The sequence below is a fragment of the Lolium rigidum genome, chromosome 3 (genome assembly GCF_022539505.1).
Source record: "Lolium rigidum isolate FL_2022 chromosome 3, APGP_CSIRO_Lrig_0.1, whole genome shotgun sequence".
Classification (NCBI taxonomy): domain Eukaryota; kingdom Viridiplantae; phylum Streptophyta; class Magnoliopsida; order Poales; family Poaceae; genus Lolium; species Lolium rigidum.
The window spans coordinates 277325546-277346558 of NC_061510.1; the positions used below are offsets into that span (position 1 = coordinate 277325546).

Here is a 21013-nt window from a genome sequence, read left to right on the forward strand (position 1 = left end):
TTTTAGAAATCTAAGGCATAATCCATTTTTTCGAGTCCGGCGTTGATTATACTCAATAAATAAATGTAAAACCTCAGATATAAGGACCACATTTGTGTGACTGAATTCTCACAAAATTTGTTTTTACAGGGAAATAGTGTGATGAGTGCTAAACTAGAGAACATGTCTTATGTGCCAGAAGTTCTTGTGCAACAGGCAAATCATGTCAGAATTTTGTCACATAAATGAGGTCCTTATTTTTGTGGTTTTATCTCTGTTTATAGAGTATCATCAAAATGTACACGTCGAAAGTTTTAAAGAGTTCTAAAAAACTATCATTTCACAAAGTTTCGGCTACAAGTTGAACTTAAAGCTAGGGAAACAAAAATAACAAGTTCCACTATGGCAATATTATCAAGCTCAATTCATGGCAAAATCTGACTCTATTATTCATTGAATGATTTGTCTTTATTTGTTTCTCGATGTTGAAGTCAAATTTATAATCAAAATTGAGTGATGTTTATAGATCTTTGCTTTATTACTTTAGAATGTTCTATTCTGGATGAGGTATTTTTGGACCCGGGAGCATATGCTTCTGATTTTTGAAATGACTTTTAAACATAGTATAAATGTTGGAAAAATCGAACAAAAAATTGGCACGTACATATCGACATTATATATGCTCATAAAGTTGTTTCGTGGAAAACCCACACTTTTTGTATCGTGCGTAACAAGACGAAATCTAATGATTTAAAAAAGCTTTTCACGAGACATTTATTTATCTCTTTTTACACAGAACACAAGAAATATCAATTTTCCTTGAAATTTGGTGTGCATACATATAATATCGACATACACGCGTCAATATTTTGTTAAGATTTTTTTAATATTTTAAATGTTTTTCTCTCCCAAGGTCAAAAGTAGTTTTCCGGTTCTATAACTCATATCATGGATTTATAACATCGGGTACGGTGACATAAGAACTGCAGGCGCACCGGTTACGTCCTTTCTCAACTAGATAAACCTTTGATACCTTACGGATACTTTGGAAGGCATGATAGTACTTTTTTTTGGGTAATGATTCGGCATAAATCCATGGAACATTCTTTATGTAAAAAAGTTTTTTCTATATTGTTTTTTATTTTCAGATGAAAATTAATTATTCTTATTTGTTTCAAGTAAGCGTCCAGCTTGTTAAAAAAATGAATTTCCCTATAGAACCTGATGAAAGCGAGATATATATGTGCATATTCCAAATTTCGAATCATACATGTGAGCAAACGTCATTTACGTGAGGCATATAAGATCGTATGACGTACACACACATAGCTCCAACATGATCACAATCGATCTCCAATTATTTCAAAGGAAAAGCTTTGCTCATGAATTATTAAAAATAAGATGAGTCAAAGAACTAGAAGATCCTCCGTGCCACGGCCGGCGATTGATATACACACACACCTGTGTTGACTTCAATATTAAATCCGCGAGTGCGACGGCCAGGCTAATAAACTAAACTAGTTCTTGGCTTCATCCTCTGTTGGGCAACAGCTGCGGAATTCAACGCGGGGGGAGAAGCTCTGCATATGCGGCTGCAGCTGAGGCACGAGGACCAATAACCAATTATTAATCAGGTGCGCTCACGCACCAATCATCATCTTCAACTTCTAACTTCTCAATTGCCCTAAAACAAAACATCTATACTTCTCAATGACACGCCGTTTCTGGAGACGAACTTCACACATTACAGTTTTTTTTTTAGGGCTGGCAGTTCAAAATATAGTATACTACAGTTACTTCAGCAAAAATGAAAACGAGGTGGGTCCTCTTTAGAATTTTGTTTGCAAGGACAGCCCAGACAGTCAGACACTATCTATCGCTCAACCGACTCGCCTGCGTACGCATGGGCCGGCCCATTTTGGTGTCCCCTCTTTTTCACTTTTTCAGAATTTCTTTTTTTTGGTTTTGTTTCTTTTCCTTTTTTTTTAAAGCTTTTAACAGTAGGAAAGGCTCCTACTGCTTTTGTATTAATAAACACCCATCAGGGTAGTAAAGTATAGTGTTACATCAGAGATGGATTTAAAGAGGAAAAAGATGAAAATTATAGACTATTTGAAAGACTATGAATGAAAGGGTGTAGGGTTTCCTTGGTTCTATGGACTAGCATAGCAAAATCTGTCTTGAATCTTCTCTTCCAAGAATCCACCTGAGGTGTAGAGTTTTCTTTTCTTCTCTTTCTTTATTCGTTTTTTTTCTTTTCTACTGCTTTTTTTCGTCTTTTCCCTTTATTATTTTTTATGTTTTTAAACCTTTTCATTTTTTATTTGGTAAACTAAATATGTGTTGAATCATGAATATTTTTTAGTGGAACATTTTTACTATGTGAATAGTTTTAATTTTGAACCATGAATAATTTTGAAAAGTGAATATTTGTAGATTTTAATATTTAAGATCTAGATTTTTTTACCGAGTGAAAAAATTTAAGGTTTTAATTTTGAAAATAATGCACATTTTTTAAAACTAAACCTTTTATAAAAAGAAATCATGAACATTTTAAAAATCTGAAACATTTTAAAAAGTATGAACTTTTTCATAGTTTCATTCTTTCCAATGGCATCCTTTAGCATTGGCGCTAAATAGAAGTCGGGTGTAACACCAAGTTGAAGGGACAATATTAGAATATTAGAGCATCTCGAGCCACCTCCCTAAAGCGGCCTCCAAAGGGATTTTGGGGCGCGTCGGACAAAATTTCATTTCCAACCCTCGCCCCAAAGCCTCCTTCCGTCCAGCGCGGCCCAATACGCTGTCTGGCGCTCCGAGCCCGTCCCCGCTCCACAGGGGACGCTCTGGGCACGCCGGACACAACGAACTGGGAGGCGAGAAGATGCGGGACCGACGCATTAGCGACACATTCAAGTTTAACCTAATCACCGTCTACCTCGTGACGGAAGTTATTGGCGCGCAGCGACGGTGCAGTTTCCGCAGAGGCGCAGCGAAGTGTCTCATCACGCCTAGCTCTCCGTGCCGGCGTTAATGAGCGCCACCGCTCCCCAGCCTCCCTCCGGCCTATAAAAAGGGGCGCTCTCGCATCGTCCCTCACACACAAACCCTAGCGCCTCTCTCCCCAACCCGCCACCATATCAAGAGTCGACGCCATGGCTGGTAGAGGCAGAGGTCGAGGCCGAGGTTGAGGTCGCGGCCATGGTCGTGGTCGTGGCCGCGGCAGAGCTACACGGTCGTCGTCGCTTGCGACGTCGTCGTCTTCATCGTCGGACCTGCAGGAAGAGCAGGAAATGTTGTTCGAGTTCGTCGTCGTCCTCAAGGGCGACCCACTCGGCATCTAGAGGCTGCCGGACAAGTTCACCGACTTCGTCGCCGGCAACGAACCGGCCGCGCTGCATCTGCGGGAGGCTGGATGCGACTGTTGCCGGTGGCCGGTGGACGTGCTCTTCGACGGGCGCGGCAAGATGTACCGCCACACCGGCTGGGAGAAGTTCGCGCGCTACCACGACCTCGAAGCCAGCTGTGTGCTCGCATTCTCCTACCTAGGCGAAGCGGATATGAGCGTCAAGGTGTTCGACGACGCGCGCTGCCGCCGGCACTACCACGGCGATGACGATGAGGAGGATGATTGAACACGCCTAGTGTTCTTTCTTCGCAGCGAAAATAGGCACGGAGGTTTCTAGATGTTCTTCCTCAAAAGGACCAACATGGTTATAATCATCAGCTGGATTTTCCAGTTTGGGTGACTGAGAGTACCTAGGAGTGTTCTTTCTTGGCAGCGAACACACGAAACCTGCAATGCCAATACTAGTTAGGTTTCCTCATTTTCCAATGTTTTAATTATGTATTAGTTTGTGGGAACCATGTTCCAAACTAGTATGTATTAGTTTGTGTAAGCCATGTTCCCAATTATGTATTAGTTTGTGGAATGTTCCTTCTATCTATCAAAATAAAAATGAAAAAAACCAAAAAAGGTATTTCAATGTTAAAAAAAGTTTGGGGCGGCGTTTGGGAGACGCGGCTGGGGAGCGACGTCCACCAAACGCGGCACGAACAAAGCACGTCCCCCAAACGCTCGATTCGGCGCCATTCGGGGGATGCTTTGGGGGAAGCGGCTGGAGATGCTCTTAGGGCATCTCGAGCGGGCGGACCATCTGGTCCGAGCGCGTCCGAACCGGTTTGCGTGGAAAAATGGACGACCAAACACGCTCCAACGGAGCGATCGAAACATACTGACCCGTTCGCCCCGACCCATCCGTTCATCAAATTTGAGGAATGGATGCGTCGGTGCGGACGATGCGCGGACAACGCTAGTTATTTAATTCATTAGGATCCGACGGCCAGTTACAAAAGGCCCGCATCTAAACTGAAAATAAGGCCGCTACTAGGCCGGTCGTACACGTCTACTTCTCCCCGCCGCCGACGTCGTCCCCGTCCAAGCCCGCCCGTGCAGCCCATATGGCTTCTTCCTGGCGGCGTTACCTGGCAATGGACCGACGGCGGTTCTCCCTGCGCTGGTCCTCCCGGTGTCGCTCGTCCTGATGGGAGGCCAATGTTGCGTTGAGCTCGGCCGTCCAGTGTGCCCTCCTCTCCACCTCCTTCACCGCCCGCTCCACCTCCACCGATGCTGCCTCCGCTGATAGCAACGTCGAGCAACATCGCGGCCGCCCTCGCGGCCTGCCTCGCCGCGAAACGATTCCTCATCGCGCTCCCGACGGTCAAAGTCTCTTGCGATGGACCTGCGGTGTGTTGTGCTCACCTGCCACTTGTCCTATTCGTCGTCCTCCTCCACCTCCTCCTCCTTGCCTAGGAGGCCCCAAGCCATAGCTAAGGCCGCCGCCGCCACGCGGTCCTCTTCCTCAACATAGTCAGTGGCGCGGTAGGCGTCGCGCGCCACCTTCTTTGCAGCCTCCTTCGCTGCTGCAGCGTCGACCGCTGCTAGCTCCGTCGCTGCCGCGCGCCACCTCTCTTGTCACCGCCACGATGCAGCGACGCTTTTGCACGACGATGTTGGTGGAGTTGCGTGTCGATGACTCCAAGAGCGCCATGGCCGCCTGGTGGTGTTTGCCACGCACGGCCACACGGCGGCCTCCTTGGCCACCACTTGCTCCACCTGCTGCGCCGCCACCTTGACCACCTCCACCAGCGCTTGCTACGCCATGTCTCCTTCGTGCTCGAAGGCGGCCACCTGGTTCTCCGCCTGTATGCGGGCCATCTCCGTGGCTATGATCTCGACCTCCTCGTCGGAAGGACGAGCCAACCGGAAGCGCGGGAATCATCTACGGTGCCCGTGAAGCCAGCGACGGCCATTAACATCCTATCGTCATTAGAGGCAGAGCGTTATTGTTAACATCGGGGTGGGGAGTGGTGGGGTGTGGGCACTTTGGGTCGAGCCGCTAGTCGCACCACCCAACCAAAACGGACAAACACCCTTAAAGTGTTTATCGGCCAACCTAAACAGATAGAAATGAACCATTTAGACCGTCAATTTGGTCGGCCCTGCACCATTTTCGAGGAGATCGTACCAACGCACGAATTCAGCAAGTAGTCCAGTTCTTCAACGCAGTCTCTTGCAGGTGCTCATAGGGGTAGGGTGTACGTGTGTGCGTTCATAGGGGTGAGTGTGTGCGCGTATGTATGAGCGTCTTTGATCGTACTGTGTTTCGCAAAAAAAAAAAAAAAGGCCTTTTGGTAAATAAAAAAAACACTATTTGGCCGTCGTTTCGGCCTCAGGTGCCACAGTTGCAAAGCAAAACGCATTCTGTGTCGCTCGCTTGCCTACCACTTCTTGCGTTGATGCCTTGATGGTCTCCTTGATCCCTCGAACTCCCTGTTTTGCTTCCTTCCTCAAACCCACCGCCCACGCTTCTCCCTGCTCGCTGCGGCTGCCACCCATGTCATCCTCCGCCACCGGCCCCGTGGCCTCGGCGGCAGCGGAAGCATCCCGGCCAAGGAAGATGCCGGTACTGCTGTTCGACATCATGGACACCGTCGTCCTGGACCCCTTCTACCACCACATCCCCGCCTTTTTCCAGTTTCGTGCATACCCCTCTTTCTTATCCTTCTCCTTGGTTAATTGCTATCCATAGATCCATTTATGTATTCCTGTGGTCTAGGTAGCACCTGCTGTTTATGTGTTCGACGGAATGCGTGGTTAGCTTTTTGTGGTGATGTGGGACCAAGAAGCTAGCTAATTGGGTGCGCGGGGCGGGGAATTCGCTTAAGATTGGTTCTGGCTGCTACTGAATTACTGGGATTTTACTTTAAGAAGCTCAAAGCGATTCATTTGTTAACTGAAAAATGCAACAGCGATACCATTGAAAAACCTAGTTATTCAGAATTGCAGAGCACACCAGAGCGATCTATATATGAAATAGCAGGCTGATCTCTAACTAGGTGTTGAGGGCTATCTTCTTAGTGATGTTCTGTTTTTGGTACACCCTCATGTCCCAGTGACTATGAATCTGTTAAATTACCATCTTATTTGTTGCATGGTAGAAATCTACCATTTATCACTTTATCAACATTGCATGACTTTTTTTTTTCTCTAGACAGCTTTCGTTCATTACTTTTGAGCCTTATGTTCTTCACATCCTTCTAAGTTCTAGTTGATCCTGCATTTTGTAGAATGTCCATGAAAGAACTCTTAGAAAGCAAGCATCCAACAGCATGGTCTGAATTTGAGACGGGAGTGATTGATGAGGTAAGAACTATAGAAGCTTGACTTATTGTATGACCCATGGAACTGTCACGGGCTAAAATTGGTACCGATCTCAATACCGATGAACGTGACAAGGTTGGCGGTACAGCTCTTAGGAGTGATGGTTGGCCAGCCTTCGTGCCAGGCCTGGAATGAGGCGGGGAGAAGGTTGGGGTTGGGGAATAGATCTGTGCTACTTTTTTCTCATTAATTAGTTCATCCTTATGTGGTACATCCATACATGGTGTCACTTTTATGGGGACGACTCTGACTTGATGCTTTAGAATAGAACCCCAACTTTGGTAACAAACTAACAACATACCTTATTCTTGGTCAAAACTTTTATCTCCCTATTTGAATCTATCACTCATCTAACCAAATAGGTATCCTTATACTAACTAAAATAACCTATCTATCTCCTTAATTAATTGACAATGGTGTTGTTCATGAGGATACTGCTCACAAGTCACAAGAGTATTCCTGCACAGACAACTCTTAGTTTGGTGCTGCCTTCTGCCATTGAGCCTTGACCCCGTTACCATAACATGGACATGCATTTCAAATAAAAAAGATGTGGTAGAGAAGGAGAAACCAACTGATAAAGTCTCGCATGCTGTTCTGTATGAGGCAAATTTGTTTGTAGAGCAGCACTGTGGAACTAAAACTTAATTGATTGTACAGAAGCACTGCAATAAGGTGATTTGTAGCCTATAGTATATCATGGATACCATCGTATCATGAACTTGTCCGAAGAGCCCCTATTACCCATTTAATTGTTTGTGTGGCTTACGTAAATTTGTATGCATTCTTGAAAACATGTTTATTTGGCAATAGAGTAGTGAAACTACTATTAGTTGCTTGCTTTCTGTAATCTGCTTAACTGCACCTGTAGAGTAACAACAGAAAAAGGGAAATAGCCAGTCATCCCTACTATTCTCATGCTTCTTCACTCTATACATGATTAATTGGTTATAATTGTGACCAGAGATTAGTCGCTGAGAGGGTTATGCCCCAACGAATTTCTATTGGGTTTCATATCCATAAGAATGGCTGGTTTTACGTTGGCTCGACAAGCCTATCACAACCCTCCTCCTTTACCTGGGCTTGGCACCGGCTATTCCTAAAAGGCATAGGCGGAGTTGTGACCAGAGATTAGTATTTAAAATATTTTTCCATTATTTTCACTTCACCTTCTTTGAATTTACACCATTGTATTGCTCTTGTAGAGTGAGCTGGCTAGAAAATTCTTCAATGATGGCAGATCATTTGATATGGAAGGTGAGAAGATCAAAGTTGAAGTGACATTGAGGGTGCACAGTCCCCTTTAGGATTATACTCATAAATCACTGTCTTAAAGGATAAATAACACAATTCCTTGATTAGATCAATCTTCTCATAAGCCTACTTAGATTTTCAATAGTAAAAGTATAAACCCAGAGTTTGGTGCCCTTGCTGTTAACAACACCTATTATGATAGATTTTATAAAAACCTAGTTAATTAGTCTCTATTCTACTCTTTACCTTGCTTGGAAGAAGATTCTCCTTTTTAATCCATTTCTATTCCCTGTAGGTCTGAAAAAATGCATGGTGAAAGCATATGAGTACATTGATGGCGTTGAAGACATTCTTTGCAGTTTAAAGAAAAATAACTATGAAGTGCATGCCTTTACAAATTATCCAGTGTGGTAAGTTTCAGCTTTCATGATACATTAGTGCACAAGTACTTGTTCCTCAGATATGTTCTGTAGGTACCAGTTGATCGAGGAGAAGTTAAAGCTGTCGAACTATTTGTCGTGGACATTTTGTTCTTGTCACATTGGTAGTACTCAATCTCAGATGCATACTTGTTCAACGTTTACTGTTTGAAACCTTTACTGTTATAAATTATATGAACCCCCTTTCTTTATCCAATAGAATGGATAGCTTTGCTGCATTGGTTCTTAGTGGCTGAAGCTACTATTCACAAAACATAATCGTCATCTAATTCAATAGTTTTAGTTTTCTTTACTCTCAGATGAAATGGTAGTTCTAAAAAGCATACAATATTTGATATGCCATCAATGTTGACCTTGTAATTTCTTCCCTTGTCCTTATTACTTTCATTAACATCATGAGCTACTTAATATTTCTTGATTGTGATACACAGTGGTTTAACAATTGGAAGCATTGTCACTTTCAAGCTAATAATTTCTTCATTCCAAAGAGGAAATAGAAGGCTGTACCATTTTATGGCATTTCATCAGAGAATGGGCACTCTTTCGATATACCAGAGATGTTTGACCTGGCTGTTGCAATTGCTTAACGATTCTGTCATTTATGAATTAGTTTTTCTTAAACCCTGATGTATTAACTTTTGAAAAAAACCCTGATATATTCTTTAATTATGCGCTAATCAATAAAGCAACACTATACTTGTTATGTTTTCATGTTAGTTCATTCTCATAAAATATGATTGCATCATAGGATGAATCTGTCTAATATGCTGCCTCTAATCCTGGACCTGGACTTCCTATGATCACATATTACAGGAAAACGCAAGCCTTCAACTGATTTTTATCTCAGTGCTGTGGATCATCTCAATATTGATCCAGGAAACTGCATTTTCATTGATGACAGGTTTGTGTTTTCCTATTTAATTGGCTATTGTTGTTATGCAATAATGTGTATATCCTGACATGTTCTGGAATTTTTGTGCTGCAGGATGGTGAACGTTGAAGCAGCCCTTAGTGTAGGAATGGCTGGTTTGCATTTTAAAAATGCCGAGGTCCTAAAGAATGAACTGTGCGCATTGGGAGTTGAATTAGCACCTCTTGTGCTTCAAGGTGAAACTGGGGTACAATAAAGTTGCTTCCTCTTTCATCTTGTACTCATGATAACACAGTTCATGCGTATAAATGATCCTTTTTCTCTCTGTGAACTCTGTTAAAGACTTCATGTGTTGTTATTGTCATATTTGTATTTTATCCAAATACTTAATATATTAATTGTATGTGTACATATTCTAGAAACAAAACTTCCACGCCTCAAGTGATTAAAGGTGAAGGTAATCGAAGTGGATTGTGACAGACAAAACCTCAATTGATAAAACATTTCACTAAGCTCAATTTCAGGATGAAAACAAATTAAATTTCAGTATAGTCAATAGTCTGTCTTATATGAACTAAGCTAGACAAACTTGAGCAGGCCCCGTCAATGGTCATAATAGCTTCATGTACACACAATATAGATTCCAGTATCTTTCATTTAAACGTTAGAGGCACTCATCACGTTTTATGATGCTTATATTTGCATGATATCACCAAGAGTTCAGAATATTTGTAAAATTTTGTATGTAGTCATATGGTTTCAATGTCACTTGACCACTAGCCTGTGACTTGAATCGCAATCTAGTACTGTTGAATTAATCCTATCCGATACTTCATGCTGAAGCAGATGATCATGTGGCAAAAAGTTGATACACCATACCTCACCTTGTATGTACTCCTTTTCAAGCTCTCCTTAAGTTACAAACTGGCAGCAATACAGTCCTGCACTTATTATCTTGCATATTTAAACGTTGGAAACCCTCACCATGTTGCATGATGCTAGTGAAAACCTGTGTGTAGTACTTGTGAAATTTCGGGTGCTATTTTTTGTTATTTTACATGATTTGCTTAGTAACAATTTGAATTTTTGTGGTTAAGTCCTGGTTTGGCTGTCATCACCAATAGCAGGTCCGTCTATATGCTTATCCTAGTTGGTCTCTTTTTGCAATTGAACTATACATTTTGTAATGTCTGTGTAAATTATCTAATTCATGCACCATCTTCTATGTTAATTCTGTGGTTTTATTACAGATTGTATTTGACAATAATGTGGTAGCTCCTCCTGGTCATATGTAACGAACCACTTTCTAATATTTGTTGTGGTGTGTATGGTTGCAATGTCAGTCGAGATTCCACGAGTCTGTCTTAAATCGCAACCTAGTGCCGTTGCATTACTCCCAACCAATAATATTGTTGCGATTTTCTCAGTATCAATTCAGCTTTCCGTGGTTAAAAACTAATTTGGTTGTCATCACCAATAGCAGGTTCTTCTGTATTGCCCTACTTGGACTCATTTTGCATTTGAACTATACATTTTATAACGACTTTGCGTAGAATGCCTATTTCGTTTACCATTTAGATGTTAGTTCTGCCATGATCTTATTGCATATTTTATTTGACAATAATCTGGTAGCTCCTCCTGCTCATATTTTTTCTTCTCTAATATTGGCTCTGGTGCTTATGGTTTCAATGTCACTTGAGATGCCATGAGTCTTGCTTGAATGGCAACCTAGTGTTGCAGAATTACTCCAAACCGATACTCTATGCTGAAGCAGTATGTACTTCTCCTTTTCAAGATCTCTCCTCGAGTTACAAACTGGCAGCAATACAGTCGTGCACTTTTTTTTTTAAATCTCCTTTATCTGCACCACTGCTCATTGCTCTCCATTTCCTTATGGTGCAAATGATGTTGAAAACAATGGATGTCATAATCAGGATATAATCATTTTCCCACTCACGTAGCTTGTGTTTGCTGCAACTTGATTTATAAGTTGGGATTGCTGCTAGCATACTACTACTTCAGTTGCTGTCAGATTACTCTTTTGCGATGGTGAAAATGATGCGCATGTAACCACTCTTGGGCTCATGCATGTGTAGCAGTTCAGCTGTGGTTAGGGGATGCCTAGATGTGCATGGGTACCAGGATCGTCAGGTAAAGTTGATGGAGGAAAACGGCAGGATAAGGAGTGTTGGACGTACTAACGGATTCTATCTAACAAAACCCAGATTGCCCCACATATAGCGAGCAATGGCTTGCATGGTAGTAGGCGGTTTTGACCTGTGACGCTGGATGCTTAGCTTTCACTGCAATCAACCAACTTGGTGATAGACTGATAGTATTTGTCATTTGTCAGTTAGCTCTGCCTGATAGTACTCCCTCCGGCTCTAAATATTTACAGCAGATTTAATGAATCTAGATATATTTTAGCCGCCTGTAAATTGCGAAAAGTATTTAGGACCTGAGGGAGTAGAAAGATTTTTTTTATGTCAGTGAATTTCCTCATTTTGTGATGCTTACAGGGCACTGACGCACTGTCATCGGCTTCGCTTCCGATCACCGCCTCGTGGTAATTTCAGGACATTACACACCCTTGCTAGATGGTGCTACTGCATGAACGGAAATCTGCAGGTAGATCATCTCAGCCAAATTCAGCATGGAACAGAGTTAAGCTTTTCTCAGTCTGAGAACAGATCTCCCCACAGCACCAGTAAGCTTTGGCACGCTGAGCTACTCCTGGCAACAACTCTCATCATCCTCCGACATGTTCCACCTCAGCTTTGCTTCCCTTCTACTCCCCTCCATCGTCGTCAACCAAGCTTTGGCCGGCCCACCACCGTAACCACCTCCTCACTAGTACCAGCCGGAGCACCACTTCTACCGGTTCACCGCCATCACGCCGTCACCAACCTTTGCCCACTCGCGCGTGTGGATGGCAAAGAGAAAAGTTGGAAAAAAAGTTGCCCTTTCTTCCAAACTCAACAGAAACAAAGGCTCCTACTGCTATCATTGAGCCTGCTAATTAGCTTAGCACGCCTGGATGCATAATGGGAGATGCAAATTTCCCCAGATTTGCCTGGTGGCCTGTCCATCCATATATATCATGTAGTACGTCTTAAACACAATTCGCCAACCAGGCAACCATAACGTCCTCGCTCACTTCATATACATAGTGACACGATTATTGTTGCACATTTACATCCACTTGTTCCTTCTGTGTCTGTCTTTCAGTCTCCAACACACACTCACTTTCGAGCTCTCTGCCTGAAACACAGAGCAACAACGAACCAGTTTGTAGAGAACGAACAGTTTCAGTGCTACAGGACTAGATGAGGAGCCTACTGCACTCATCACTTGGCATACTGCTGCTGACATTGCTTCTCGTGCTCGCATCCTCGCCGCCGGCGACGCCGCTGTCGGCGGACGGGCTCGCGCTGCTGGCGTTCAAGGCCGCGGTCACCGACGACCCGTCGTGGGCGCTGTCGGCGTGGTCGGCCAACGACACGGACCCGTGCCGCTGGCCGGGGGTGGCCTGCGTCAACACCTCCTCCTCCCCCGAGCCGCGCGTCGCCGGCCTGGCCGTCGCGGGCAAGAACCTCACCGGCTACCTCCCGTCCGAGCTCGGCTCGCTCGCCTTCCTCCGCCGCCTCAACCTCCACGGCAACCGCCTCTCCGGCACCATCCCACCCTCGCTCGCCAACGCCACGGCCCTGCGCTCCATCTTCCTCTACGACAACAACCTCACCGGCGCCTTCCCGGCCTCGCTCTGCGACCTCCCGCGCCTGCAGAACCTCGACCTCTCCAAGAACTCCCTCACCGGCGCGCTCCCGGCGGCGGGGCTCGCGCGATGCACGCAGCTGGAACGCCTCATCATCTCCAGCAATGACTTCACCGGCGCGATCCCCGCCGCCGCCCTGCCGAAGATGGCGAGCCTGCAGCTGCTCGACCTGTCGTCCAACTCCCTCACGGGCGCCATCCCGCCCGAGCTCGGGAGGCTGCCTGCGCTAGCCGGCACGCTGAACATCTCCCGCAACCACCTCTCCGGCGGGGTACCGCCGGAGCTCGGGCACCTCCCGGCGACCGTCAGCCTCGACCTCCGCTTCAACAACCTCTCGGGCGAGATCCCGCAGTCGGGGTCCCTCGCCAGCCAGGGCCCCACGGCCTTCCTCAACAACCCCGGCCTCTGCGGCTTCCCGCTCCAGGTCCCCTGCCGCGCGGCCCCGCCGTCCTCGTCCTCCCCAACGGCCCCGATCGCCATCGGCCCAGCCGGCGGCGCGGGCGGCCCTCGGCAGGGGATCAAGACCAGCCTCATTGTCCTCATCTCGCTCGCCGACGCGGCCGGGGTCGCCCTCATCGGCGTCATCGTGGTGTACGTGTACTGGAAGCTGCGCGACCGGCGGGGGCTCAACGGCGAAGACGACGACGACGAGGAGGGGCGGGGGCTGTTCGGCTGCCCGTGCATGCGCGCCAGGTCGTGCGGGGACTCGTCGGACGGGTCGGACGCCGGCGGCGGCGGCGAGAAGAAGAAGTGCGGCGGCGAGGACGGGGAGCTGGTGGCGATCGACAGGGGGTTCCGGATGGAGCTGGACGAGCTGCTGCGGTCGTCGGCGTACGTGCTGGGCAAGGGCGGGAAGGGGATCGTGTACAAGGTGGTGGTGGGCAACGGGACGACGCCGGTCGCCGTGCGCCGGATCGGCGGCGGCACCAAGGCCCCCGAGCGGTACAAGGAGTTCGCGGCGGAGGCGGGCGCCGTCGGGCGGGTGCGGCACGCCAACGTCGTCAGGCTGCGCGCCTACTACTGGTCGCCCGACGAGAAGCTCGTCGTCACGGACTTCATCAACAACGGCAACCTCGCCACCGCGCTGCGCGGTAAGTCCCCCGGTCAAATCCATTTCTCCAGTTCGCGCGTTTTTTCCCCAACGGTTGGTTACTCTGCTTTGTCTTGTAAATGCAATCTCTGTTTTGTTTGGCTGAAAGTACAGTAGAGTAACGACACCGGGTCCACCTCTCAGTGAGTTGGTTTGGCTTGTTTGTCAGTGAGTGTTATTAATGGGCTTAAGACTTTTTTTCTAAGAGCAATTCCAATAGTATAGCCAACTGTTGGCTATAACAAGATGTCATATCATTTGTAGTCATCATATAGCTAACATGTACAATAGTTGGCTATAAGAATGTAGTACTTTACTAATATATGACCCACAGTTCATTCTCACAAGTGCGCTAGGAAGCGCGTGCAGAAGATCTAGTTATCGCATAAGTAACCTCACCTCCCTTCTCTCCTCTTCTCTCTCCTCCAACTCATCTAAAATATATTATTTAATATTTTATAGTCAGCTGACTGGACTCTATTGTACTTGCTCTAAGACGGGTTACCCTTTCCATTACGCATAAGGAAAATACATCTTGTTAAGCAAACACATACCAAGGACAGCCCTTGCACTAGTAGGAAACCCGTTGATAAGTGCTTGGTATCAAGCACGCTACAGGGCAAAAACCTACTAGAACTTAGCTTAAGCTAGAAAACTTTTCGAAAATACAGTTTAACAACATTGATAGAACCAACAGCCAACAAAAACAACTAAGGACAACCAACAAACAAATCACGGTCCTTCGATCATCAGCGTCGTCATATGTGCAGCTTTTGTTGATCAGCTTCTGAGAGACTCCCTGCATCAGGGCACGAGCAATGGAAGCGATATGTTTATGTCATCTTATTTTTTACATTTAAGGACGACAATTATTGATGAACTCAACAAAGTACACATGACCATCTCTCTTGTATGCCTTTCCCTCTATCTTTACACTCTCTTTCTTGCCTTTTTCTTGTGGAGAAATGACCTCCTCTCCAAGCTACAACTTTACTTTTGAAGCTACTAGTTTTCTAACTTCGAGACATCCGAACCTACGTGGACCTGCAAGATCGGCTATGCCCTCATCAGCTCCACACAACAACCTTGCCTAGTAATAATTAAGAAAAGAAGACCTAGTGAAGATAAGCACTACAGATAATTTAAGTACATACTTGTCTAAAGTAATCTTGTTTCGAATGGTCCAAATCGAACAACACACCGCAACAGTTCAGAGAGTATAAAACTTGTTATCACCAAAAAGATAAGCATATAACGAGGCCAAACTCTGCCATGTACACCAACCTTTCATGCAAATCCAAAGGTTTTAAAGCCAGCTTATAGACTTCTAAACACATGAAACAAATAGCAGAACCAAATGGTCCTTGAAATTGATGATACGATACAAATCATGTGTTGTCGTCTATGGCTAAACCTAGGTGAATATGGTACTTTGTCAATCCAGCAAATAATGTTTCAGATTTGTCTGAATTTTGATATATCTAGAAAAATCTAAGGCATCCTTTATGGCGAGCGTGGGAGCACATTCTATTCAACCCGAGTCTCTGGTAACCAAACGTACAAACTGGCGCAAGGCTTGTTTAGGATTGCTTCTTCTCCACGCGAAATGCATCGCTGTGGCCATGGATTTTAGCCTGTTGCTGGTCCAAGTGACCAACGACAGAGATCATGGTCGCTGTGAATAGCTTCCAAGCAAGCCAGGTCGGATTGGACATATGCAATCTTGTCCAACGCATGCCATGGACCAGGTAGCACTGTAGCAGCATCTGGACGGTGATTGTACGCTGCGGCCTATACTATGATGATGATGATTGTCCGGTTGGCCCTTGCCCTTGCTCATCGGTTAGTGTCACATTCAGTGTCACCTTTTGTCGCCTTACTCTTGCATCGATCTTCACGTAGAGACATATGTGTACTAACTGACCTGAACTACATTTGCCACGCTAGTTTCCTTAGGAGAGGTAATGAATCATGTGACCTGCTTTACTTGGCAATGATGTACTCCGTCTGTTCATAAAAGGATATCTTATATTTATTTAAATTTGAATGTATCTTTATAAACTAAATGGTGTTTACACACATCTAATTTTAGATAAATTTAAGACATTTTTTAATGGATGCAGGGAGTACAATACCTAGGTTTAGTCTAGATTAAGAATGCATGCACTTGTATATACTTGTAAGTTGTACCATGCACGGTTAGTTCAGCTCTCTTTCTGCCGTAAAAAATCGTAATGATTCCACTTCCACCATCAGCCTTCACAATCTGCAATTGCAACAAGGTCCCTTGTATCGTCCACATAATTCTTAAGTGTTGTTGTGGAAATTGGACCATTGCATATGCCAGAACAGATTGCTTACTGCGCTAAGTAACCTCCATGTCCAGATAATTGCTGTCCATGGTCAGCTTTGTTATCAAATCATGCCGTCAAGGCTGTCTGTCCTGGCACAAAACAGAAAAGTGTAGAAAAATCCAAGGATAGGAAAAAGGCGCCTTCCGACAGACAGGGGAGCCAAAAGGCCCTTTTTAGGCATGAACCCCTGCAGTGGTCATGCCTGGCCTGGGCCTGGAAGCAGCTGCAGTGCAGGTCTAGAGCCCCTAAAAGGGAACACATATGAGCAGAAAGGTGCACATACAGTTAAAGAAAGAGATATTTCACGTTGTGGATGTAAAATGATCGATTTGAGATTTAAAAAAAATGATCGATTTGGCACACAAATACAATTAGGATAACGTGGGATCAAGCCTACATGATTGAATTTGGACCAAAAGGTTTGAGTGGATGAATTTTTGTATGAAATACACAGAATTCATTACTGCAACCCACATAGAAAAATAATCAAACTATGGTATTTCTCCAAACTATACGTACATGAAGAACAAAATCCGTTTTTCCTTGAACTTTTCACTTGGCTCTTAGTCCCCTCCAAAACTTTACTTGACTCACTAAACCCTTGTAAACTACGAATAATGGTCCATTTAAGGATGAAAAGGTTGGGTAAAAATCTACGGTTAAGAGGGATTAAAGAACCATTATTGATAGTTTAGGGATTTAGTAAGGCAAGTAAAGTTTGCGGGAGGAATATGATAGTACTAAAAATGCTTAGGCGACGATGAACCTTAGAGAAACTTGAAACGCAGGAATTTACAGGATTTGATAGCCCTCTCACCGTCACCGCCATGCTGCAAGACAATCATACATTTTAACTAATGCATGCACCTAGTCTTACCAATTTTAAATAGCCGGCTATATCCTAGCCATAGCGTATTGGAAGACCTCGCACTACGGCTAAATGAGAAACATCGCTAATAGCCGGCTATAGCTCAATTTAACCCTTAATTAGCCTCTAATTTACCCGCTAAACTTTCTGTTTTCTGAATTTCTCTTCTCTTCTGGTTTTTATTTTTCTTGATTTCTGTTTTTTTGTTTAATCAGATTCTGCAAAACTTGTGATTTGAATGGTTAAATACTTGTTTGCGTTGAATAGCTGAATGATTTTGTTGCTCGAATCACGTTTGAGTCATAGTTTTCTTTTATTTTGGTAAGATATGCATGTAATTTCCCCGTCTTTGAAAAAAATACGCTAAATGGTAGATTGGTCAGATGATCGACGAAAAAATAAAGTTTCCATAATAAACATGATATTTGCATGTGCAGGGCGTTCGGGGCAGCCGAGCCTGTCGTGGTCGCTGCGGCTGCGGATCGCCAAGGGCGCGGCGCGCGGCCTGGCGCACCTCCACGAGTGCAGCCCGCGGCGGTACGTCCACGGCGAGGTCAAGCCCTCCAACGTCCTCCTCGACTCGGACTACAACGCCCTCATCGCCGACTTCGGCCTCGCCCGGCTCCTCACCATCGCCGGCTGCGCGGACCCCGCCGCCGCAGGCGCCGGCGGCATAATGGGCGGCGCTCTCCCGTACGTCAAGCCCGCGCCGGACCGGCCCAACGCGTACCGCGCGCCCGAGGCCCGCGTGCCCGGGGCGCGGCCGAGCCAGAAGTCCGACGTGTACTCATTCGGCGTCCTGCTGCTGGAGCTGCTCACCGGGCGGTCGCCGGAGCATGCGTCGCCCTCCGGTTCCTCGGCGTCGTTTTCGGGGCCTGGTGCCATTGACGGGCAGCAGCAGCAGCCGCAGGCACCGGAGATCGTGAGGTGGGTGCGGCAGGGGTTCGAGGACGCGCGGCCGCTGTCGGAGCTGGCCGACGAGGCCGTGCTGCGGGACGCCGGCGCGCGCAAGGAGGTGGTGGCGGCGTTCCACGTCGCGCTCGGGTGCGTCGAGGCAGACCTGGAGCGGCGGCCGCGGATGAAGGCCGTCTCCGACAAGCTCGAAAAGATCGGGTCGTGAGAGCAGTACGCTGCCACTGCCATGCCACTCTGTTTGTCCGTTGTCGGAATTTGCCTACTACGAGGAACGTCTCCTTTTTTTTTTTACTTCTTTTATTTATGTGTTTATATGTATATCATTTATAGGAACCTTCTTATCATTTTTTTTCTTTACTGGGTATCCTCATATTTGGCCGGCTCTACTGCAACAGTTGTACTCCAGTACATGCGCTGATATAGAACGACAAGTCTTTCCTCTGTTTGCCAAGTATCCCTGCGAAGAAGAATGGTATGAATGCTCACCAAAATAGACAGAAACATGCTACTTCAAAGCGTATAAAGCTAATTTAGCACATTTAGATTTATAAAACATTTCAGAAAGATATATTAGCTTTTCAAAACTTCTTATTATATTATAGTAAACGGAGGAAATACAATTTTCACACTGCAGCTTTACATTATATATAAAGCTCAAACAGACTAACCAACGTTCTATGTGAATACAGACACCTTGTTAAGATTATCGGTTTATCATTACAACTCACAGATAAAAAAAAAGGAACACCCATGAACCCAGGTCAAGTGAACCCATGAACCTAGGTTTATTGTTTTCTAAGGAGTAAACCTTCAGCTTGTCCTCATTCTACGGGATTGTGCCATTTTCAAGCTTCTTCAAATTTATTGTTTCCTGCATTTTACTTTCAAGCAATCAATCAACCATTACTATCTATTTTATTCAGTGAATAGGCTTGTAGAATTGTGAAACTCTAGTTGAAGAGACTAAATTGGTTTGCTTTCTTGCTCCTTGTGGTTCGATGCACTATACTTTCACATTGAGAGGTGCTATAACTATCTCGCACTTGGGGGTTATCAACACTTCTTGATAAGCATTAAGTGTCAAACCATGATGATCCCAAGGATAACAAGATTGGGAATCATTTAGCAGTAAAAGGGTGCATGCATTTTTTATTTTGGTGTTTGTTTGTTGATGGAATGCAAATTGCAGATAACTATAACTAGATATTTTCAAAGAAGGCATGTTCCCTTAAGTGTACAGGCCTATAGGTTCACAACCACTCAGAACACCTAGAGTTACTCCTTGAGTTCCCTTTATGACTAAGTTGCCAATAACTTCCATGAACACTCGACCTCAAGTCGATAACTGGTAGCGTTTTTTTAGCAGAACGTGCTAGCTCCTGGTAGAGAATTCGTAGCAGAAAATAAAAAAATTCTAGCTAGCGTTTCTCTGATTGCCCATGATCTATCTAGGTGTAATGTTGTAACGGAAATGGTTTCAGTAACGTACCCTCGTAGATCGAAAGCGGTTCATGTTTCCCTAGAACGTGGTTGATGTAGTCGTACTTGTCGCTGACCTCGGGGTCATGCTCGTTCTTCTCGTTCGACGTCAAATGCCACAAGTGTTGCACCTCGTATGTATCGCACACATACAATGCTCAATGACGTTTCCTGCTCTGATCCAGCGAAGTTACAGAAGTAGATCTTCTGGATCTAGATCCCAGTAGTGCTCCCACGTACATGGTGGGGTTGTCTCCCTCCCTGCCCAGTTCTTCGGGAACCGCACGGAGGAGAAAACTAGATAGAGAGACAATTCTCTAATTAATTGTGTATTTTCTTCCCTCCACATGGCTACTATATAAAGGGGGTAAGGGGGACTAGGGAACTTGGCTTGGCAATGTGGGACAAACGGAGTGGAGGAGGTGGTGGTGCAGCCAGCCGACCCCACCTGCCCCAACCCCTTGGCCCGGCCTGCCCCCCTTTCGGGTGAGGCCCATTTAGGGTGTGCCCTATTGGTCCATCATGTGATGCAAACTCGAAGATGTGGCATAGGCACTAGCTTGGCTCATTCAAGAAACACAATGCACATGATGAGGCGATACGGTGGCGATGAAACATGCGTGTAGATGTTATTTTCTCATGCTTATACAAGTGGTAGACGAGTCTCCTTCCTAAGGAGGACCAACTTTTACTTGCCATGAGTGCGACAAGTGAGTCTTTGGATTTTCCACTAGGGATTATTGGCTAAATATTAGTTTGATGGCCCAATAATTGTAACAAGTTGTAGATCATATTTGTTAATATTAGTTCATTGTTGTTGATCGTTGTGTTTGTTTTAGTTCATCTTGGTTTTAAGTTTTTGAGTTCGAACTTATCGGTGATCAAGTGTTTGTCGAACTTTGTTGAATTGTGTGTTTTTAATGCTTGAATATGTGTTTAACATACGTGTTGGTTGAATTATAGGTGTCTATGTGTCTTGTTTGCATTGTGCTTAGGGAACAAAGTTTGAAATTCAGGTAAACAACATTTTTGAGTAATAGGATGTCGCAGATTTATCTAAACTTAGATGTACACACGATTTTTCTAGATATCCAAAGTTAGATAAACCTACCACATCCTCCGTGTGTAGACACATCCAAATTTTTAAAAAATATGAAACATTCTTGTGAAGACGGAAGGAGTATGCTTTTTTTTTTTGCACATTTTCTCCGAATTGCATATAGATCTGCTTCCGCAGCCGCAGTACATGCCGCCACCGACTCCA

At 45.1% G+C, this 21013-nt stretch overlaps 2 protein-coding genes across 2 annotated transcripts; both read left to right on the forward strand.

Annotated features, from left to right (window-relative positions):
- Nucleotides 1-5742: 5742 nt before the first annotated feature.
- On the forward strand, nucleotides 5743-9677 carry LOC124703457 (flavin mononucleotide hydrolase 1, chloroplatic-like). The gene is made up of 7 exons (XM_047235664.1): nucleotides 5743-6016; nucleotides 6610-6685; nucleotides 7909-7960; nucleotides 8253-8367; nucleotides 8431-8501; nucleotides 9211-9298; nucleotides 9383-9677. The coding sequence occupies exons 1-7, from the start codon at nucleotides 5787-5789 to the stop codon at nucleotides 9522-9524; spliced, it is 774 nt and encodes a 257-aa protein (XP_047091620.1). The 5' UTR covers nucleotides 5743-5786; the 3' UTR covers nucleotides 9525-9677.
- A 2917-nt stretch (nucleotides 9678-12594) lies between these two features.
- On the forward strand, nucleotides 12595-18475 carry LOC124696565 (receptor protein kinase-like protein ZAR1). Its single transcript, XM_047229277.1, has 2 exons — nucleotides 12595-14134; nucleotides 17793-18475. The coding sequence occupies exons 1-2, from the start codon at nucleotides 12595-12597 to the stop codon at nucleotides 18473-18475; spliced, it is 2223 nt and encodes a 740-aa protein (XP_047085233.1).
- Nucleotides 18476-21013: the final 2538 nt, after the last annotated feature.